This window comes from Bos grunniens, chromosome 18 (genome assembly GCF_055505025.1).
Source record: "Bos grunniens cultivar Pamir isolate PY7600 chromosome 18, Bosgru_T2T1.0, whole genome shotgun sequence".
Lineage (NCBI taxonomy): Eukaryota > Metazoa > Chordata > Mammalia > Artiodactyla > Bovidae > Bos > Bos grunniens.
Window position 1 is genome coordinate 36,465,824 of NC_141182.1, and position 22,110 is coordinate 36,487,933.

Below are 22,110 nucleotides of genomic sequence, written 5' to 3' on the forward strand. Positions count from 1 at the left end.
TGGAACAGGTAATAAAAAGGGAGTGAAATCAACAGCCCTCTCATCTCATTTATTAAAGAAACAGTAAGAAAAGATACAATGTGGGAAAAACACCAACCATCCTTTCACATCAGGCTGAACAAAGCACAGTGATTTCTCCCCTTTATCCCCCACCCCCCACCCCAATTCCCATAATCCCATCCACATCAGTTTAATCTTGAGGTTCTTTGATTGGGAGTACCAGTGGAGAGGGAGTTGGATGAGCAGTGTAGCCTTGGTTCTGGCTTCCTCTAAGTCCCAGGAGAAGGAAGCTACAGACCCAGTCAGTCAAGCGGATGCTGTATTTGGTGGCTCTCTGAAGTGGCTGCACTTCCCTGTTCAGTGTTCAAGTCCCCAGGGGAAGAAGGTATGGCAGTAGAGGATGACCAGGTCAGTGTTGCAGAAGCATGGTCCTTTCACCAATGCAACATTTCTAGAGAGCAGTGAGCTCATTCTCCAGTGGTGAGCAGGGGACTATGTATGAATTGGGACCTGCAGGCCAATGTATCCCTGAGGAAAGGTCCACAAGAACAATTCAAGAAACCAGTAAGAAACAAGGGGCAGAAAGCTGTGGGACAAAAGCACAGCAGGCTCCTGAAGGCTGGAGATTCCTTCTCTCAAGGTGGGATCATTCCCACCTGCTAAAGTCCACATCCCACAGTTAAAGTTCCTTCAGTCAAGAAAGACGCAGAGTGGGGAAAAAGGCTCATTTGAACCTGAGCCCCAGGTATGTACTTCAGATTGTAGTTCCATATCTACTACTTTACCTGCCCAGAACCACAGTGCCTGGAAACCAAGGTGGTCCTGGAGAGAAAATGGTGTTTAAGGGGGCAACATTCCATTTGGGTACATTGCAGCCATTGGACCCCCTGGTCTGGGGAAAGCAGCTGGGTTTGTGCCAGGGAGGCTCGCCACTCTAGGAAATGGAACCAAAGTCTTGCTCACAGGGCCATTCATTCTTGGAAAGGAAGCTGGGTTTACACCCAGGGTCCCAGTTGGCCTTGCAAAAGGAGCTGGGTTGATACCCACGGGGCCAGCTGGCGAAGAGCCTAGTGGCCCTGGAGCTGGCCTGGGGAAGGTAACCTGACCAGGGCCTAACGGGCCAACAGACCTGGGGAAGGTAGCTGGACTTGGACCCTGTAAGCCAGTGGCCCTTGGGAAGTTAGCTGGGTTGGGGCCTAGTGGCCCAGAGGCTCTTGGGAAAACTGCTGGACTTGAACCCTGGAGGCCAGCAGACCTCTGGAAGTTAATTGGGTTTGAAGCCAATGTGTTAGAAGACTGAGAGAAGGCAGCTGGGTTCAACCCCCCTGAACCTGTCCCCCTTGGAAAGGGATTAGCATTTACTCCCATAGGGCCAGCAGGCCTTGCAAAATGAGCTGAATTAGGGCCAACGGGGCCAGGAGCCCTTGACAGGGGAGATGGATTTGGCCCTGGAAGGCCAATTCCCCGAGAGCCAGGCCCTGAATTTGGGCCTATGGGGCCAGGAAGTCTGGCCATGGAAGATGGGCTTGTGCCCATGTTTCCAGAAGCCTGTGAGAAAGAAGCTGAATTTGCTCCTAAAAGACCTGCTGCTCTTAGAATGGGAGCAAGATCTAGGCCTTGAGGCCCAGCCATTCTTAAGTTAAGACCAGATCCTGTGCCCAAGAGGCCACCTGCTCTGGCATCCAGATTAGGGCCTGGGCCCAGGCCACCTGCCCTTGGATTAGGCCCAAGGCCTGGGCCCAGGCCACTTGATCTTGGGTTGGGCCCAAGGCCAGGACCTGGAAACATACTTGACCTCGGGGCAGGGTTTGTACCTACAAAGCCTGACCTCAGATTGGGACTCGGTCCAGGGCCCAGGCCAACAGGTCTAGGATTGGGAGGACCATTTCCAGGAGTCAACAAGACACCCGCTCTCAGGCTGGGTCCAGATCCAGGGCCCATGGGGCCACCACTTCTGGGGTCAGGACCTGTTCCCAGAAGACCACTTGGCCTTGGGTTGGACACCGGACCTGGCCCTGGGAGACTCCCTAGCCTTGGGTTAGACAGAGGCCCTGGGCCTGGAAGAGCCCCTGCCCTAGGATTCAGAGTTGACCCTGGGCTTGGGCCCAAGAGACCACCCGGCCTTGGGAAAGAAACTGCACCTGTGCTAGTGGGGTTCATCCCTCTTGGAAAAGAAGCCAGGCCCGGGTCACGAGCACCAGCAGGGAAAGGTGCTGGATTTGAAGCCAGTGAGCCTGATGAAGTGGGAAAAGGAGAGGGATTCCTTGGAAATGGAGCCAAATTTCCACCAAGAGAACTGCTTGCCATAAGGAAGGGATCCGAGTTCATACCCAGTGGGTGGCCTGTGTTTAGAACAGGCCCCCCCTGGGGTCCCAGGGAACCGTCCAGCCGTCCTCGAGGTGGCAGGGGAGCACGAGTCCAAGGAGTTGGCCGCTCTCGAGGGAAAATCCGAGGTTCTTTCATACTTTCTTGGGGACGTTGGTGATGATGGGCTTGGGACGAGTTTTGAAAAGGATCTTGTTTTTGATGAGTGCAGTCACCAGGTACCGGGTGCCACTCTCGCAGCCAAGTTCATCACAATCCTGCTCCCCGGGAGTGTGTTTAACAAGGACGGCAAAAGGTTTCTCCAGGTGGATGATTTTCCCATATAGGATATGATGCCCCACGATCAGCACAGGGATTCCCTTTGGCAGAACAAGAATGAGATGCCTGAGGTTCAGGGCGAAGTCATAATATTCAAGTGCCTTCTAGAGATGCTCTTAGGAGTCAATGCTGGCACCTCCACTCCCTCTACCACTGCTGAGAAGCCACAACGGATAACCCACCCTCATATCCTTTTTACTCTTTCCGGCCCCAGGTGAGAGAATGTCTACTTTCAGAACTGTGACCTTTCCAGATTCCCCAAAGCTAAATTACCCTGCTACTGCAGAGGTCGGGGGTGGGGGGGGAGAACAAGAGGGGCTTGGCTAGACCCTGAATAACAAACCTGAGGGCAGTCCTCACTGTGGGTCCTGGGAGCACCACCTTGGTGTAGCTTGCTTTCCTGAGGCATTAGGCAGGGAAAGAAAAGTCCCCTCACCTCAGTGGTGTAATGTAGGTCTCCCAGGAGGTTTCCAGCTAATCCAGTGCTGTGGCGAGCCTCGATCTCCCCCTGTAGCTCCATCAGCACCCATTCTGCCAGGCCTCCAGCCCCAGCACTGCAAGCAAAGGGCTGGCGGTTACACTATTTTGGAGGGGTGAAGGATGAATCATAGTGTCCTACACCACCATTCAAGGCCCAAGGGAACTCCTTGTTGAGCACAAGTTCTTGGGAAACTGGGCAGTGCCACGCACTGAACTCAAAACTGAAAGGCTGGGATTTGTGCTGGATGCATCTGAGGACCCCAATTCTTTCAGGGAAATTTCAAACCTATATAGACTTGATCGTTCAAGCTAAATTAAAACCCTCAAAATTTACTCACCTGGAAATAACAATCTGCACCATGAGCTTTACGTCTTTAAAAAGCAACGGAAAAGAAGCTGTAGAGGAAAAATATATTTTTTAGGATAATCGTAATGAATACTGTGTGCCAGGCACTTTCTAAATGCTTCAGACACATTTAGTTTCATTCCCCTAAAAACTCCATAGCATGTACATTTTTTAAACTGGTATTATACATAGAGAATTGCTTCAGATCACCAAGGGTCAACCACAGTGTGTAAAGTTAATAGGTACCACAGTGTGTTCAAGGTCACATAGCTACTAGTCAACCAGCCAAGATTTGAACCTAAGACATATACTGCAGAGCCCACCCTCTCGTCAGTATGCCAACTTGCCTTTCTCAGGGGCATTGTATTTTGCATTCTGTGTTTGTCTAAGAAACTAAGGAATTCTTTTAGATTTACTTTTTCCTTTGGTGATGGTGTAAGTCGATGTCTGCCACTTTGGTTATCTTTTATTTCAAGATTCAAAGGATCTCTATGAACTAAAAGCTCAGAGAACGGAAAAGGTCCTTCAGACTTTAGTGAATGGTAAAGCTTATTTCTAACGTGATTCTCATCAAACACATTGCCCATCTTTCATTTAGACACTAAAACAACCCTGATGCTTAATCCTTCATTTTATACAATGGCCCCACCTGGTGGCAAGTTTGCAGTACTCTACAAGAATAAGTTAAAATGGGACATTTTTGCCTGAAACTGGCTTCTTATACCTGTCTACCTAAGAGAGGTAGATTAAAGGAGGGACTAAAGGGATGGGGGATCTAAACTATGACTTCTGTAAAAATCTTTCCAATGAATAGATGAAGCCTAGTGTAAGGTTATCAGATCAGTGTTTACCAACTGTAGAACAAGTTAACACGTATTATAATTGTGCCATTAGCAAACACCTGCTTAAACAGGTTTCCTTATTGACATGTCAATCTTTGTTTTGGATCTCCAGGGAAAAGTATCAATATACTGCCAGCATCCCTGTAAGACAGCAGAACCTCTTACTCTTGAGCACCAAACACACTTTGGAATCATGAGGCTGGTCAATTACTGGACTTCAAGTATAAATAGCAGTTAGTATTTATTCCGGAGAAGGCAATGGCACCCCACTCCAGTACTCTTGCCTGGAAAATCCCATGGACGGAGGAGCCTGGTGGGCTGCAGTCCATGGGGTCGCTGGGAGTTGGACACGACTGAGCAACTTGACTTTCACTTTTCACTTTCATGCATTGGAGAAGGAAATGGCAACCCACTCCAGTGTTCTTGCCTGGAGAATCCCAGGGATAGGGGAGCCTGGTGGGCTGCCGTCCATGGGGTCACACAGAGTCGGACACAACTAAAGTGACTTAGCAGCAGCAGTATTTATTCAATTTTTACTATGAATCAGATGCTGTGCATATACATATTATGGATGGTATCTCATTCAACTACTGTGAGACAAGGACTTAGCCGTATTTTGCAGATAAAAGCTACTGAGGGATATACTCTTGCTTATATGTGGTACAAACACAGCTAGCAGGTAGCAGAGCCAGCGTAAAAACGTAGGCCATCTGACTTCACGCTTGTAATCAATACCTCTCAACCAAGGAGAAAACCAAGAGAGGACAGAAAGGCATGAAAGCATCAGGCAGGCACTGCTTACATGCATTTAGCAAGAGCTACATCCGGAAGGCATGCTTGAATACGCCAGACCTGCTGCAGCACTGCCAAGTGTGGTACCCCCTGACCACAGGTAATACACTGGCCCAGGTGAACAAAGGTCTGACAGGTAAGAAGGCCCTACCTCCACCATCAACAGACCAACCAAAGCACTTTTAATATTCTCCCAAGGTCTCCTGAAGGAGAAAGACTAACAATTTAAAATTAGAAGCCCTAAGTTCAGGTTCCAGCCTGAAGTGTGGACACTCATCATACCCAAGTCACTGTGGGGCTAAAACCTAGATTGTCGGCTTCATTTAACTATTATGAAGACCAAATATTGTAAGATGTGGAACTGCTTTAAAAGACTAACATATAGCTGATTTTTCAAAGGATAAGTAAATCAGCATTTCCACATTATAACTATAAAACTTAAGAGCATGGTAGGTACACTTTAGCCATAAATCAAAAAAGGCTCAATAACTGAAACTGAAGTTGTGAAGTTTCTAAGGGTTAATAAATACATGTAGATCAAGAAAGAGTTCTTGTAAATGAGTTTTTAAAACTGTATTTATTTTTTTGCCTGATAACTGCTTTACAATATTCATCTGATTTAAATAAACTTTTGGTGACTGATGATACAGTGTATTTTCTTTGGTAAGTGCAAGTGATAGTAAAATACAGGTAGTTTCAGAGAAGCAATAAAGCGTTCACACAGATACACATTTTAGGAAAATCACAGCAGGGAAGGCGATTAACCCTTAAGACCTCTGACTCTTGAGGTAGGAATGTACGGACTGTTTAGAAAAAGGGGATGTATTAATAGAAATACTTTTGGTGCATTCCCTATTTCCTGGAGTCTCCTGCCAGAACAAGAATTCAAAACAGTGGCCTACTTAGGGCTTTCACTGCCATGGGCCTGGGTCAGAGAACTAAGAGCCCACAAGCTGCGAGGTGTGGCCAAAAAAGCTAAATAAATAAAAACAAAAACCAGAAAAAAAGTGGTCGAAGTGGATAAAGGAAAACAGATGCCTGGTAGCTGGGTCAGAGTAGCTGCACTTCCATACTTGTTGCTAATGCTCCAACAAGACCACACAGCTCTCTATCCACTTACGTAGGCGGCCCTGCTTGAGTACACCTATTGATACAGGCAGGCAGCTAGCAATTCTCCTAAAAACCAAAATCCTGTGACCTAAACACTTTAGACCTAATGAGGCTGGAGAAAGTGATGACAAATGAAGTTCACACCCAGCTTGCAAAAGTCTAGCTCATAGGAACCCGTGGACTGATGTGGCTGTATTTATGTACATGGGGGTGTATTTACCAAGTTAGTATTAATAAATAATGCAGGGGAACGCATCCCTTTGTATTTTAAAATTCTCCTTTAGCACCTTAAAATATCCCACTGGCTGAATCAGATTGTTCTTTTTCTTGCTCCATGCTCTAAACAGCTGTTCTTAAAACGAGGTATGTTTACCTGGGCACTTCACTAATAACACACCTAATGGAGGTGCATTTCACCCAGTGTAGCTAAGTCACTTCAGTCGTGTCCAACTCTGTGTGACCCCATAGACGTCAGCCCACCAGGCTCCCCCGCCCCTGGGATTCTCCAGGCAAGAGCACTGGAGTGGGTTGCCATTTCCTTCTCCAATGCATGAAAGTGAAAAGTCAAAGTAAAAACATGAGAACATGCAGTCTAATATGTCCCCATCCCCTTGAGAGCAGGCAGAGCAAGTTAGTAGGAAAACAAAGAGGTGAAGAAGTAAAATATAAGTCAAATCCTGTTGGTAACAAGTAACATTATAATGAAAAATTTCTGTAAAACAAAGAGATTTCTAAGTCTTCAGTCTCAACTCATTCCAACATTTACAAATAACCAATGCAACTTTTAAGTGTCTGTTCTAAGGTACTGCTTGTGTAGAAACTGCAGCTGTTATCAAGAGCAATATCTGAAGGCACAGTTTGACCAATGTACCATATCAAATCACGAAACTAAAAGTCAGTGGAAAAGATTGCCCAGCACCTCTCTCTCTCAACAGCCTTGAGTTTAATCCCAAATTTAGATAGGATCAACTGTCTTTGGTTAAGAATAATAATTCCAAGTTCCTGTAGAGCCAGGAAGAATGTTATGATCTTACTTTTTAAAAAGATGTTTAAATTCAATGTATTTCAGAGTGGAGTCTCAAAGGCCACGACTACAGTATGGACTTGGAGATGGAAGGTATGGAAAAAACCAAACACCTTTTCCCTGCAATGAATTATTTTGACTCCCTATCCCCTCTTATAAAAGGGGAAATTTTTTTTCTACCTACGTTTTTGAGGCTGTTACATGGCTAAATAAATACATATGTTCTGTACTCGTTAGTCAAATGACTTTAGCTATGTAAAAGAAACTTTTTAAAAAGCATTGTGTACATTTTAACTCCTATTTTTTTCCTTTATGGAAAGACAAAAACAAAATGTCTTTTTGCGGGGGGGGGGGGGGGGGGGGCTTCAAGATTTCTGGAAATAGTATCTAAAATTTTTTTTAGAAATATCTGAGGTTACCTCAGATCATTCCCAATCCTAAGACCTGGAGATATTTTGGAGGTTGCAAGTAAAGTTGAAACACTGTTGTTTCTCAAGACAGTAGTCTGCATGACTTCAAGAGGCCTGAACAAACCAGAGAGTAGCAAAGGAATCCCTTCTCAAAACAAACGCATACTCACAATGGGAGCCCTCATCAAAAGTCAAAAGGTTTGTCTGAAATCAGACTGAATCTGGGATACATCTTAACTGTCATTTTGAAGTCAGTTACTATTAAAGTCATTAAAACCTGAAAAATCAAAGTGCCACCAGTTTCTTAAGAAGAAAAGTTCAGGCAAAGCATTATCTTTTTAATACAGAAGCTTCATTTCTAACATAGCTAAACCTCTCTGAACATTTCCCTGGATTTTTTTTCACCTTGCAAACAATGCTATGATACAGGCACTGTCTGTCACTGCCTTTTTACAGTGAGGAAACAAGCGTAGAAGCTAAAGGTTAAGTAACTGGTCGAACACCTGAGAGTGGCTGCTGCGGAATATGGCCGTAACTCCCCCACAATCCACCCTTTCCTTTGGTCCTCTCACATAGGACCCCCCACCCCCATGCCTGATGTCTATAGAGGAACTTGCTTTATAAACACTGCCCTTCTCACAGCATCTACCACAGGATGGCAAATAAACCACCTATGAGGAAAATCTTACATACTGCCACTATGACATCTGTGGGGTAGGCAGCTGAAATCAAGTAAGCCTGCTTTTCATCATATCCAATTGATGAGGCTTAAGTTTCTGAAATCCCTAGAGATGTACTCAAGGTCAGCTCCAGGATTCAAAATTATGGCCCAAACCCGTTTCCTTAATGTTAGACAAAGTCAGTCAAAAGAACAGAGCATTCTTTCTCACTGATTCATCTTATCTACAAAATTTTTTATCCATTGGTTTCTGAATTGTTTGTTAATATTACTAAGCGCTTAACAGAGAATAGCAATGAGCAAGGATCCTTAATGGTTAACAGCTCCCAAAATAAGATGCAGCAGAAAGTGAGGTATGTATGGTATTAAACAGAATATGCAGCTTTTATGGAAACAATGGGCTCTGACTCAATGGTTTAACCTAACTACACAGAATTAAATTTTATTAGAGCTAAACAGTCTTTTTAAAATTGTTTTCATTAGGCCCTTACAAATTTTTTTTTTAAAAAAAAGGGGAATAAAGACTTTCACTTTTTTAAAAATTCATTTTTATTAAAAAATTAAATATGACAAAATATTTGCAAATTGCTGGGCCAACAATTAGCATTTATTGAGTCCTTATTCAGTCCCAAAGACTATTCTGTGTTCAGGGATTTAGTGAGAATTCAGTGTCAGACCTGCCTTCTTTGAGTCTACCATCTTTCTAGCCTATGTATGATGGAGGTAACGTAATGTCAGTTTCTCCACCAATAAACTGAGCATAAAAAAACCTATCTCAAAAAGGTTGTTTTATTAAATGAAGTTATGAATGTAAAGTCCTTAGCACATGCCTAACATGGTAAAACTTAGGGTCAAGCTACTGATTACCTGGAGGAACATGGCATTTTCTTAGTACACGTCCAATAGAGTGACTTTACTCTGTTTAATTATTATTTTAATCTTTACAGTGGACTAAAACATCCTATAAAAGCAGCATGTTCTAAGAATAAAGTCAAGTTTACACAATGGGAGAACAATTCAAACATGGCAGGCAGGGTTTACCAATCTGCTTCAGGGATTAAGTTCTGGAAGGTTTTCTTCTCCAAGCATGGTAGCTATTTCTGTGTGCCTTTCCAGCAAATGAACAATTCATGAACTTTTACATACAACTGGATACAGATTACTTTTATTAGCAGTGTTACTGTGGTTTTGTGACTGATGGGGATAATCTAAGTTTCAAGGGAAGACCTTGTCTCTTGACAGACTTATTAAATGCTAAAATCCAGTTTCTAAATGAGAAGTCTGCTCTCCTCCGAAAAGGGGCCATGGAGGGTAGGTGGAACTGAATGCTTCCGAACTTTTCATTAGTGAACAGTGTGTTCAAAAACGTGTGTGGACACTATGCATACATGTGGGACTTTCCCATCACGTTTTAAGATTCCCATGATGGAGGGAATCAATTACTGGTATTCGTAGACAATAGGTAGAAAAGATGGCTTCAGTCGTTCTGAGTTACTCCAGTTTTCTCCATCTTCTGCTACTCTGCGGCCCCATCTACCCTTCCTCCTTTTACTGCCCTGAGCCCCTCCCTTGCCCAAAGTCCCTTCCCGTCTAGCTCTGCTAGAGGTCTCCCTCTATACTGGATTTCCCTCCCACCAGCCCCATCTTCACCATCTCCCCCGACCCCCCTCCTCCTCTCCCTGGAAATTGAGCTACAAGCACTTCCTATTTCTAGCCCTTCTCACTTTCTGGGACTTCTCTGTCCGCTACCCGTCTCTTGCCCACCTCCCCCCCAACCCCCCCGACTTTCTCTAGGACCTCTTACCAAGCCTTTCTCCTACCTCCCAAGGAAACTATTTTAAACTCCACCCTCCAACCCCAGAATGGTCTTTCCAAACCGTTCACCCTCCTAAAGATCGCTCTAAACGTTATTCCTCTACCACCCTCATCTTCCAAATCGTTTCCTATGTCCCCCAATTCTTAAGTACTTCGCTCCTCCAGGACCCGAACTCCACCCCACTCTTCTCCGGCCTCTCACTCCACCCACAAAAGAAGCTGGATCACTCTCCAGACAGTCTCTTCCTTCCAGTCACTCTCCCAACTACCGCTCCCAATAGCCTCTTCCCCCCAAGATTTAAAAATGTCCCCTCCAAAGAACTCACAGTCCTACCCCCCGCTTAGACCCTTTCTGATGTTCCCGCTACTTCCTGGGTTCCAGGTCTCCCCCACTCTAGCAAGCATCGCGTGCTGGGTTCCCTCCCAACCCAGGGAAAAAAGCCCCTTCCCGCACATACCTCGAGATTCCGGCCCGCGCCGCCCCCTTCTCCGTCCTCCGCCCGCGCTCGGCCACTCTTTCCGCCCTTCTCCCGCTCCGCCCAGCTCGCTCCCTTCCCTCCGCCTTCCGACTCCGCACCGCTCCCTTCTCCGCAATTCCCGGCTCTCCTACCCCGAGGGCGCCTCTGGGTCGCCCCCACCTCTGCGCGGCCCTCCCCGCTCCCCTCCCCCTTCCCGGCCTCCCCTCCCCCGCCCGCCGCTCCCCGCCCCTCAGCTCGCCATTCTTCTCCTCGAGCCGCGCGCCCCGCCCGGCCCCAGCTTCCTAGCTTCCCGCTCTCTCGCACCCTCGCCTCCCCATCCCCGGCTCAGCCCTCGCTCCCCGCGGCCTCCCGCGCTCCCTGCCCGCGGCCTGACCTGCAATGGCGGCCGCCGATCGCGGCGCCGCGCGGCCAACGGGCGACAACCGAACCTCCCGCCGCCGTCCCCGCCGCCGCGAGCACTGCCTGCGCACTTCCGGCCTTGCGCCGCGAGCACTTCCGGGGCAGAACACACGAGCGCGCGCACGTGGGGCCGGGGCGGAGAGAGGAGAGCTCCCTGAGTGGCGAGCCCTTCCACCGGTGAGTTGGGGAAGGGGCGTAGGGGGCGGGGATGGAATGGGGGTGTATCTAGGGAGTGCGGCCTGCTCTAGGTCGGTCCCCCGGGAAACTTGCCGATTCCCCTCTGCCGAGGCCGGGTGGGGGTTACTCCAGAGATCCCCGGAGAGGGAAGGGGCGGCGGAGCCCTCGCGCGCCTCGGAAGCACACATAGCCTAGCTGGGCCGAACGCGCCTTCTCTCCTGGCAGATTCTTCACCTTGAAGGAAGATGAGTAACGGGGCGAACTTGACCCGAGTGCGTCTTTTGGCGGCGGCGGAGCTGGGGATAGAGAAAGTAACTGACAGATGCCCGATCAGTCCTGTCGCTTCTTCCCGCTAAGAAGCTCTTGGTTCTTCCTGCCCATCAGCCCCACCGTCACCACCGTAGTTGAGTCTGTGATTTGCAGACAGCATGCAGTGGAGATGGAGATGTTTGCCAAAATTCAGGTTCCTTGATCATCTCCCACCCCGAAAGACTGGAATTCTGGAGCTATGGATTAGTACCCGGAATCCTGCCTTGTTAAAGATCGTTTTGGTTTAGGAATTCTGCGGACCTGACTTTGAGAGACTCCTTTAGACTGTCACCATTTCTTGCTTTCTTAGAATGGTCGAGGTATTGATCCTCCTATTCGCCACCCCCAGCCCCAGAAACCTCACGCACCAAATACGAAGGAGACTTTAGTTCTGCCTCGAATACAATTCCTGGGGAAGGAAATGGCAACCCACTCTAGTATTCTTGCCTGGAAAGTCCCATGGGTGGAGGAACCTGGTAGACTACATACAGTCCATGGGGTCGCAAAGAGTTGGACGCGACTGAGCGACTTCACTTTCTTTTCGAATACATTTGGTCAGCTCTTTGTGGCTCCATTCAAGCGCGCACTCCAAGTAAAAAAATGAGGTTATGTTCAGTCTTTTGCTCTAAGATCAAGTTTTAGATTCTCACCTCTTTTCCTGGAGCACTTCCTTCAGGCAGTTTGCAGGATTGCTAGGAGGCTGGGTGATGCTCTATGTGATGATTTTTGAATTTTTTTTGTGGAAGAATCCTGAGCTTCTGGAGACTATTTGATAGATTCTGTGTGGACCATGAAAGCATCTTTAGTTGAATATTTTAAAATGAACCTCAGACAGACTTCCCAGGTGGTCCAGGGGTTAAGACTGGGAGCTTCTAGTAAAGGGGGCAGGGGAACTAAGATCCTATATCCTCCCTACCCCCAGTTCCTGCCTGGCCTTCTCCCCACCCCCAAAAAAGGAGGGAAAAATAGAAATGAACCTCAGTGAGATACATTTGGAGTCTGCCACGTAGAACAGTGGTACTGTGCTGTGCTTAGTCGTGTCCGACTCTTTGCGACCCTATGGACTGTAGCCCGCCAAGTTCCTCTGTCCATGGGGCTTCTCCAGGCAAGAATACTGGAGTGGGTTGCCATGCCCTCCTCCAGGGGATATTCCCAACTCAGAGATGGAACCCAGGTCTCCCTCATTGCAGGCTGATTCTTTACCATGTGAGCCATGAGGAAAGTCCAGAAGAGTGGTAATAAAAAACAATAGATGTGATGTACCGCTGTTTAACAATGATTCTTTTCTCCTCTCCTAGGAATGGGTGAATTTAATGTCCATCGAGTGCGTTTCTTTAATTATGTTCCATCAGGGATCCGCTGTGTGGCTTACAATAACCAGTCAAACAGATTGGCTGTTTCACGAACAGATGGCACTGTGGAAATCTATAATTTGTCAGCAAACTACTTTCAGGAGAAAGTAAGTCATTTGGGAGCCTGATTTGGTGGTGTCGATGTTAATTTTTTTTTCTTAAGTTCAATTCTGCAAAATCTTCTATGTCCTTTTTGTATGCAAAGAGATAAGAAGAAAATGACTCTCCCCTACTCTCTCTGTTGTTTAGAAACACAGAACAAATATACAATCTCTTGTCTGACTGATGAGCTTAGAGCTTCAATCTATGTAATGTTGGTTAGAAAGATCCTACCTAGGAATTGTGGTGCTCACTGCCATTTAGAAACTGATGTTTACTAGATCTGTCGGGCACAGCATTCTTATTGTCAAGATCATTGCTTCCTATCAGTCTCTGCACCATTGTAACTTTAGTAAAGTGGCATTTCCTGCTGTGTTATTACCCATTTCACTGTTAATTCAGAAAAAAATGATGAGATGTTTTAATATCAAACTTTTTGGTGATGTGATAGCAAGAAGATGAATTCCTAAACTATCTATTTGAGAGAAGGTAGATTTATATACCTAATGTTTGGAAGTAAAGAAGATTTTAAATTAGGTAAAATATCATTTGGGTATACGCACAGGGCTGTTACAGCAGCATATTTTTCAAAGTCTCTGATTACAGATTTCAGATGCAGCAGAATAATTCAGTTCACATTTATTGAGTGCCTTGCATGCCCTCAACACCATGATACAAATGAATAGAAGGAAAAATGAATGCAGTGTCTTGCAGCTTAGTACTTGGAATTTAGGTACTCTGTAACTGTTTCTAAATGACTACAAGCATTAGGCATTAAGATAAATGTCAGAGGCCCTACCTTCAAGGAGCTCAAAATCCAGTGGGGGAAAGATGACTATACAGTTTTGAAATAGTGTGGTCAGTTTTATGATAGACCTAAGCATGGGCATAGAATCTTAGTGGAGAGGTGCCTTGCTCTGATGAGGTGGGTTTAGGATTCCTGGAAAGGGATGACTTACCTGAGCTGACCCCTGAAGCAATAACAGAGTTAAGAAATCACTGGTCGGAAAAAATGAGTCTCATTCTACAGCGTGAAAAACATGCTGTGATGCACGCTTGTTGCATCCTGTGATTTTTCTTGTTATCATTACAACTATATAATTGTTTATATATTTGTTTAATGTCTTCTTCCCTGCTGAACTTCAGATTTTATGAAAAAGGGATCTTGTCAGTGATATGGCTGTATTCCCAGCATTTAGCAAGTCTTAATACAAAGGCATCACTGAGTTAATATATATTCGACCAGTCTTTACCTAGTACATCTTATTTTCCACTCCCATCAGTTTTCTTTTTTCTTGAACAATTAATTCAGTCTAGTCTTCCACTTTGTTTCCTTGTTACCTTTCTGGCTATTGAAGATTGATTAGCTTGGGTGATCACTCTCAGATCATGAGAGTGAAGAGTAGAGACTAGTAGTAAGGAGACTTATCTTCTATTTGTGTCATTGACTTTGGCAATTTGGGCAGACCATTTACAGGTGCTTTGCTTTTTCAAGTTCAGATAGGAAAAATTGTATCTCTCCTGGAGAAGGCAATGGCAACCCACTCCAGTACTCTTGCCTTGAAAATCCCATGGACAGAGGAGCCTGGTAGGCTGCAGTCCAGGGGGTCGCCAAGAGTCGGACACGACTAAGCAACTTCACTTTCAGTTTCACTTTCATTCCCTTTGGTGGCAAGCAGCTATAAGAATAAGATTCCTTGTTTGTATGAATGCTTTTTGAGCAAGAAGAAAACACTTAGAAATCTGAGACTTGAATGAAAAGCCTGAGTGAGCTGCATTCATTTCTTTTATTTTCATTTTTTAGACGTTTATTGGTGAAATTGGCCCACAATAAGCAACATGTTTTCAAAGTATACATATTGATAACTTTTGACACGTATACACCTTTGAAATCATCCATCAAGATCATTGCAATGACTTTTAAAAATCAGATAACATCAAATACAATTACTTGCAGACTTTATTGTCCGAAAACATTTTGCAGAACAAGTCCTAGAAGAAGAAACAAAACCAACTGTATAACTAAAATGTGAGCCTGAAAAAAAATGAAAATATCTGTATCATGATCTTCAGATAATGTGAAACTCCACACTAAGTTATTTCTAGAGAGGCGTTTTAATTTTCCCCGTTTGCCTGTGATCACTCAGTGCTGGTAGCTGGTGAATTCTTGGTGGGTTGAGAAGTTATGGTGTTTCTGTAGTTTTTCCCAGGTCATGAGTCTCGGGCCACAGAAGCTCTGTGCTGGGCAAAAGGACAGCGACTGTTTAGTGCTGGACTCAATGGAGAAATTATCGAGTATGATTTACAGGCATTGACCATCAAGTATGCTGTGGATGCCTTTGGAGGGCCCATCTGGAGCATGGCCGCCAGCCCCAGTGGCTCTCAACTTTTGGTCAGTATGCAACTATTGGTAGTCCAAACCGAGATTTCCTCTTGCACCCATTTACACTTGCTTACCTGTGTTCATAGGAAGGTGAAGTTACATTGTGGCCAGTCACAATTCCAGTCTGAGCTGAATTCAAGCAACCAATTGTACCTGGATTCCAATAGGAGATACACGACTGGGGTTATTACTGGAGATGTAAAAATCCCTTGTCCTTTTGCACCCTTTCTGCTTCTACTTTGGATCTTGTTTGTTCATTTATGACACCAGAGGTTTCAGTGTGGTTCAGCATCTCCCAAATTGTATCCTTTGGAATTGGGAGATACAGGCACTGTCTTTTGTTTTGCTGTACTTTGTGTTTTATGATACATTTTGTTTCAGAATTACCACGTATTAAATCCTTCTGTAGATTCACAACACATGTTAGTATATTAAAAGTTCTGATAGGTCTTTTTACAAGTCAACTTGTGGAACCATGTTTCTCAAAAATTTTTTGAGCACAGACTTAAGATTTCCCTCCTCCCCGCACATTCTTACCATTAATTTTCTGTAATAAGTTTCTGATTTTTTTTTTTGGGTACTATTTTACAGTATCTTGACATATCTCCATGAAGGTGACACAGTTAATGGGTCTTTAATTTAGGCCGTTGTATCTAGCACAGACATGCTGTGAAATCCTATTTCTCCTCCATGTCCTGTGCAGGAATTAGGCCACTCATTGGCCTGCTTTCTGGTTGGGATATGAAGGCTGCCAGGAACCAAATTTCTTGATACCAGTACTTTTTTCATCTCACAAACTATTTTTCCTCTTTCAGAGCAAGTGTTAGCTTGAGGGAAGAAATGTATATATTTTAAATGTGTATATTTGGTTCTCTAAAATGCTTTCTCTGTTTTCTACCCCCTTTTCCATGATAGGTTGGCTGTGAAGATGGATCTGTGAAATTATTTCAGATCACCCCAGACAAAATCCAGTTTGAAAGAAATTTTGATCGTCAGAAAAGTAAGGGTTATTTGTCATCAGGGCAGCGAGTAGTGTTAACAAGAAGTTACGTTTCTGTGCCGCTGGAGATGGGATACTTTCCCATGGGTCCAGAGAGTATTTTATCTGTGTGCCAGCTTTCTGTGATGCAGGGTATATGCTGGCAGATGTCCTTAGCTCAGGTTCTCTTTACTGTGTAACACAGCGTGGTTGTGACTGCCTGGTTAGGTAATAACAGAGAAAACTGGCAGTCCAAAATAGAAAAGCAAGTGTTTCTGTGTGAATCAGTTTGTTAGTTCTCACTCACATTAGTGAAGTTTTGATAAATGTGCATAAAGTCTCAAAACTAGGACTTTTCCTGTAGGTAGAGGCTCTTGTTCTCAGTCCTGCTAGTACATTCAAGTTGAATGTGGGAATTTTATAGACAGTTGCCCCTGTTCCAGCTGCACCTACTCACACAGACTTCCAGATCAGAGGTTGGCAACCTGTTTCTGTAAAGACACCAGCTAATATATATTGTAGGCTTCAGCAAAGTAGCCCTGGATAATGCTTAAACAAATGGGGATGGTTGTACTTGCCTAAAACTTCATTAACGACAACTCACCTCAAGTTGGCCTTTGGGTTACAATATGCTGACTCCTCTTCTGGAGAGTGGTGTCTGAGATGTTCTCTGTGTCCAACAGTAATATTCATTCTGTATTCATCAAATCCCTGTATGTTTGTTTTTAATATCTTGCAGGTGTTGTATTTTTTAATTACAAAGGTGACACAGTGTTGTTAAAAATTTCACGCGTTTGAAAAAAAAAATTCCATGTGTTTGGCTAAGGGTGAAAGAAAAAATAAGTGGCTCATTTCAGTCTGTAGGCAACATTTTTAAATGAATCTAGACCTTTTTGTATCTTCAAATGGATGGATACATTGACGGATACATTTCCAAGAGTGCTTGCATCTGCTTTTTAGCTTATTTTTTTTTCATTTGCTATATCACAGACATCTTCCTGTGTGAGTTGAGTTGTGCTCATATGAGTGGCATTCCATTTTACAGTGTTCCATAATTTATTTGACCAAACTCCTATTGATAGATATTATTATTAATATTTTTTTTACTACTCAAGCCAGTGCTGTAACGAACATTCTTCTCTTCACTTGGGCACTCCAGTAATATTTCTCTGTGGTGAAATTGCCAGTGTAGTTGCTGTGACAGATATGCACGTTTGTATTTTGTTTGGTTACTGCCGGATCACCCTCAGAAGTTTGTGCTTGTTTGCACTCCTGTCAACCATTTATCCATTATTAAAAGCAAGCATCAAATATGTCATGTGAGTCCCAGGAAAAAGTTGTTCCTCACCTGTTACAAAACAGTTCTTCTCAAAAATGCAGTAGGTAAGCGCTAAGACTATAGAACGCTAGCCCTGTAGATCACTGTGGAAAGAGAACTCAGTTACCGTTTGCTGTATATTTACATGTATGTCACTTTCTCCTTGGTTGTAAAACTCCCCAGGTCGAATCCTGAGTCTCAGCTGGCATCCTGCTGGTACTCACGTTGCGGCTGGCTCCATAGACTATATTAGCGTGTTTGACTCCAAATCAGGTGACTGTTTTTCTCAGCTCATTTGGGATGTGGGTCTTGTTTGCTGATTCACATTTGTCTGTTTCCAAAAGCTTGTGTCCTTGTGCTTTCACCAGCCTTCTGAGATGTCACCATGAATTTCATGTCTTTCTTAGATTCCTACTGCTGCTTTTAGGAGACTCTTGATTCTTCAATTAAATACAGTATTTTTCGTCATAAGAATTTCACACTAAAATTTGCCTTCAACCAGTAAGCCACTTAATATAAATAACCAGTAGACACCTATTTATATATACCAGTTCTTCATAAAAGAAGATGTCTGTCTCTGAGGAACCTTAGTTCTTGGTAACACAGTCACGTATTTCCTCTGCTCTTGGCCTGGAGGATTGGCTGATAGATTCCTTCAGTGATGAGACTGACTTCAACCTGTTAGGTGGCCGTCTGTACTCCCCTCTACGATGAGAGGATACACACGGCAGGGATGTCGCCTTTTTCTTTCTCTGTACTGCTTAAGCAAGTTTTTTATTGTTATCAATCATATATGCATATAGTCAAAGAATTCCTTAAGGCTTGTTACAAAAAAGCAGGACTCCCCCAGTATCCCTTCTCCTGCTCCTCAAAGGCAATAACCTGCAACTCTTAGCTGTTTCTTTTGGTATTTGTCTCTGTGCTATACATAGTATGCTTAAAACACTGTACTTTATTTTCTCAGTTTTAGCCCATTATTTATTGACTTCTGTATTAACCCTCTTTCTTTGCACTTTGCTACATGCACTCATTTCTTCTTGATCCTCCTAGGACGGTTATATTGTAATTTTGTTCAGATTAGCAGTTGATATTTTTATTCTCAGACTATATAGGTACTACTTGCAGAGTAAATGTCTTTTCCTTTTACTGTAAGGTCTTTTTAAATTTTATTTTTAATTGGAAAGTACCCTGTATTCTTTTCGTTAATATTGTGTGTCTGTCTCTCTCTCGTGTGTGTGATTGATACCTATATCAGTAATTCATCTCTATATTCTTCTAGTTGTATAAGGTAGGTTCTGCTACATCTGGTTTTCTTTCTCATTTTGGGTGCAGTGGGGTGCACTGCATGGCTTGCAGGATCTTAGTTTCCTGGCCAGGGATTGAACCTGGACCCCTCCAGTGAAAGCACCAGACCGCCACTAACCACGGACCACTAGGTAATTCCCACTTGTGGTTTTCTTCCTACCACTTTTGCCTCCTTGAAGGATTCTCTCCCAGAGCCTTGTGCCCTGCCTCAGTCGAGTGGAGCCAGTTTCTGGGCCTGCTGCACAACTCTGAGATCTTGAATTCTGATTTTTCAACCATTCTGGGAATTTCCTTTGCTTGTTTCTCATGTAGAGTTCCCCATAGCCATGTCATGCACTTTCCTAGTTTATCACTTTGTTTGGTGGATCCTGAGAAAGGGTTTTTATGAGAAAGAATTCTACGCTGGAAATTATTTTTCCTTAGAATGTTGAAGCCCTGGTTCTTCTGTTCAACGTCTATTGCTGTTATGAAGTCTGATGCCTTTCTGGGAGTAGATGCTTTGTGTGGGTTTTTGTGGTTTGTTTTTCCTGGGAGTTTTTAAGATCTTCCTTTTATCTTTACTGTTCTGAATTTAATAATTATGTTCTTTGTTGTGTGAATCTGTTAATATCGATTATATTGGACAACTTGATAGGTTCCTTTAATCCAAAAACCCATGTTTTCCATTTCTGAGGAAAAATTCTTATAATCATTTTCTAAATGAGTTGCTCTCCATTTTTTTCTAGAATTTTAGCATTTGAATATTGGCTTTTCTCATTTATTTTCTTTCTTTTTCCTGTTACTTTTCATCTCGTAACTTTTTACTCTGCTTCCTTAGAGAGTTTGTCATCTTTATCTTAGACCTTTTCTTGAGATTTTCCTTTCTGCTGTTTGTTTCTAGACTTCTTCTTTATTTCCTAAATGTTCTTTTTTATAGCATTCTCTTTTTATTTCATTATATAGTATACTATTCTCCAACACTATTCTCTTCTGCAACTGTTATTTATTTTTCTCTACCCCTCTCTTGGGCCTCTGCCTTCCATACTAAGGCTGTCTTCCAGTGTCTAGGGGTTCCTTTCATCACCAGACAGGTTTATTGCATCTAAGCTTCACTGAGGAATGGTCTGGCTTGACTGTCAGTATGGGGAAGCTCTAAAGACAGGTCTTTTGTCTTGTCCAAGTCATATTTCCCAGAAGTGTTTTTTGTTCTCCTGTGGGGTGATAACAAGCAGGGCCCTCAGCATTCTAAGAAAACTGGTGTTCTTAATGTTGAGTGAGAAGTTGCCACTTAATCTATGCTCCATATAGCACTCCCACCCTCAGTTACACTGATACCCCTCTTCAGAGAATAAGTTTCTAGTCTCCTCTGAGAAGTGGAATTTGGGGAGTTGCCTGGCTTCTTAGCTGTCAGGCAGGATCTAAGGGATATCATATCAGTTCAGTCACTCAGTCGTGTCCGACTCTTTGCAACCCTGTGGACTGTAGCACGCCAGGCTTCCCTGTCCATCACCAACTCCCAGAGCTTACTCAAACTCATGTCCATTGAGTCAGTGATGCCATCCAACCATCTCATCCTCTTTTGTCCCCTTCGCCTCCTGCCTTCCATCTTTCCCAGCATCAGGGTCTTTTCTAGTGAGGCAGTTCTTCACATCAAGTGGCCATAGTATTAGAGTTTCAGCTTCAGCATCAGTCCTTCCAATGAATATTCAGGACTGAGTTCCTTTAGGATGGACTGGTTGGATCTCCTTGCAATCCAAGGGACTCTCAAGAGTCTTCTCCAACACCACAGTTCAAAAGCATCAATTCTTCGGTGCTCAGCTTTCTTCACAGTCCAACTCTCACATCTGTACATGACCACTGGAAAAACCGTAGCTTTGACTAGACATATCTTTGTTGGCAAAGTAATGTCTCTGCTTTTTAATATGCTGTCTAGGTTGGTCATAATTTTTCTTCCAAGGAGTAAGCATCTTTTAATTTCATGGCTGCAGTCACCATCTGCAGTGATTTTGGAACCCAAGAAAAGAAAGTCTGCCACTGTTTCCATTGTTTCCCCACCTATTTGCCACGAAGTGATGGGACTGGATGCCATGATCTTAATTTTCCAAATGTTGAATTTTAAGCCAATTTTTTCACTCTCCTCTTACACTTTCATCAAGAGGCTCTTCAGTTCTTCTTCACTTTCTGTCATAAGGGTGGTGTCATCTTCATATCTGAGGTTATTCATATTTCTCCCGGCAATCTTGATTCCAGCTTGTGCTTCATCCAGCCCGATATTTTGCGTGATGTACTCTGCATATAAGTTAAATAAGCAGGGTGACAATACACAGCCTTGATGTACTCCTTTTCCTATTTGGAACCAGTCTGTTGTTCCATGTCCAGTTCTAAGTGTTGCTTCTTGACCTGCATACAGATTTCTCAGGAGGCAGGTAAGCTGGTCTGGTATTCCCATCTCTTGAAGAATGTTCCACAGTTTATTGTGATCCACACAGTCAAAGGCTTTGGCATAGTCAATAAAACAGAAGCAGATGTTTTTCTGGAACTCTCTTGCTTTTTCGATGATCCTACAGATGTTGGCAATTTGATCTCTGGTTCCTCTGGCTCTTCTAATTCTAGCTTGAACATTGGGAAGTTCACGGTTCATGTACTATTAAAGCCTGGCTTGGAGAATTTTGAGCATTACTTTGCTAGCGTGTAAGATGAGTGCAATTGTGCGGTAGTTTGAACATTCTTTGGCATTGCCCTTCTCTGGGATTGGAATGAAAACTGACCTTTTCCAGTCCTGTGCCCACTGCTGAGTTTTCCAAATTTGCTGGCATACTGAGTGCAGCACTTTCACAGCATCATGTTTTAGAATTTGAAATAGCTCCACTGGAATTCCATCACTTCCACTAGCTTTGTTCATAGTAATGCTTTCTAAGGCCCACTTGACTTCACATTCCAGGATGTCTGGCTCTAGGTGAGTGATCACACCATCGTGATTATCTGGGTCGTGAAGCTCTTTTTTGTACAGTTCTTCTGTGTATTCTTGCCACCTCTTCTTAATATCTTCTGCTTCTGTTAGGTCCATACCACTTCTGTTGTTTATTGTGCTCATCTTTGCATGAAATGTTCCCCTGGTAGCTCTAATTTTCTTGAAGAGATCTCTAGACTTTCCCATTCTATTGTTTTCCTCTATTTCTTTGCATTGATC

The 22,110-nt window shown here is 43.9% G+C and overlaps 3 protein-coding genes across 9 annotated transcripts in view; 1 reads left to right on the forward strand and 2 right to left on the reverse strand.

The window, feature by feature from the left end:
- Positions 1-34: 34 nt before the first annotated feature.
- Positions 35-2,463, reverse strand: DERPC (DERPC proline and glycine rich nuclear protein). The gene has a single exon (XM_086351492.1). The coding sequence runs from the start codon at positions 2,461-2,463 to the stop codon at positions 841-843; it is 1,623 nt and encodes a 540-aa protein (XP_086207618.1). The 3' UTR covers positions 35-840.
- CHTF8 (chromosome transmission fidelity factor 8) lies at positions 35-11,399 on the reverse strand. Of its 3 annotated transcripts, none has more exons than XM_086351503.1 (4): positions 10,994-11,088; positions 3,462-3,519; positions 3,080-3,197; positions 35-2,684 (listed from the first exon to the last, which is right to left on the reverse strand). In XM_086351503.1, the coding sequence occupies exons 2-4, from the start codon at positions 3,482-3,484 to the stop codon at positions 2,460-2,462; spliced, it is 366 nt and encodes a 121-aa protein (XP_086207629.1). In that variant the 5' UTR covers positions 3,485-3,519; positions 10,994-11,088; the 3' UTR covers positions 35-2,459. The 3 variants fall into 3 exon arrangements, with proteins under 3 accessions (XP_086207629.1, XP_086207631.1, XP_086207630.1); XM_086351505.1 differs by lacking the exon at positions 10,994-11,088 and adding an exon at positions 10,600-10,786; XM_086351504.1 differs by lacking the exon at positions 3,080-3,197 and having other exon boundaries at positions 10,994-11,399.
- The window catches only part of UTP4 (UTP4 small subunit processome component), a 30,120-nt gene continuing 19,151 nt past the window's right edge, over positions 11,142-22,110 (forward strand). Inside the window, exons 1-6 of one of the 5 annotated variants that reach the window (XM_086351465.1) lie at positions 11,142-11,196; positions 11,422-11,825; positions 12,804-12,964; positions 15,157-15,348; positions 16,255-16,339; positions 17,820-17,909. In XM_086351465.1, coding sequence (XP_086207591.1) covers positions 12,806-12,964; positions 15,157-15,348; positions 16,255-16,339; positions 17,820-17,909 — 526 coding nt within the window. In that variant the 5' untranslated portion in view covers positions 11,142-11,196; positions 11,422-11,825; positions 12,804-12,805. The remainder of the gene's footprint in view (positions 11,197-11,421; positions 11,826-12,803; positions 12,965-15,156; positions 15,349-16,254; positions 16,340-17,819; positions 17,910-22,110) is intronic. The other 4 variants (XM_086351466.1, XM_086351467.1, XM_086351463.1 and 1 more) reach the window with 4 other exon arrangements.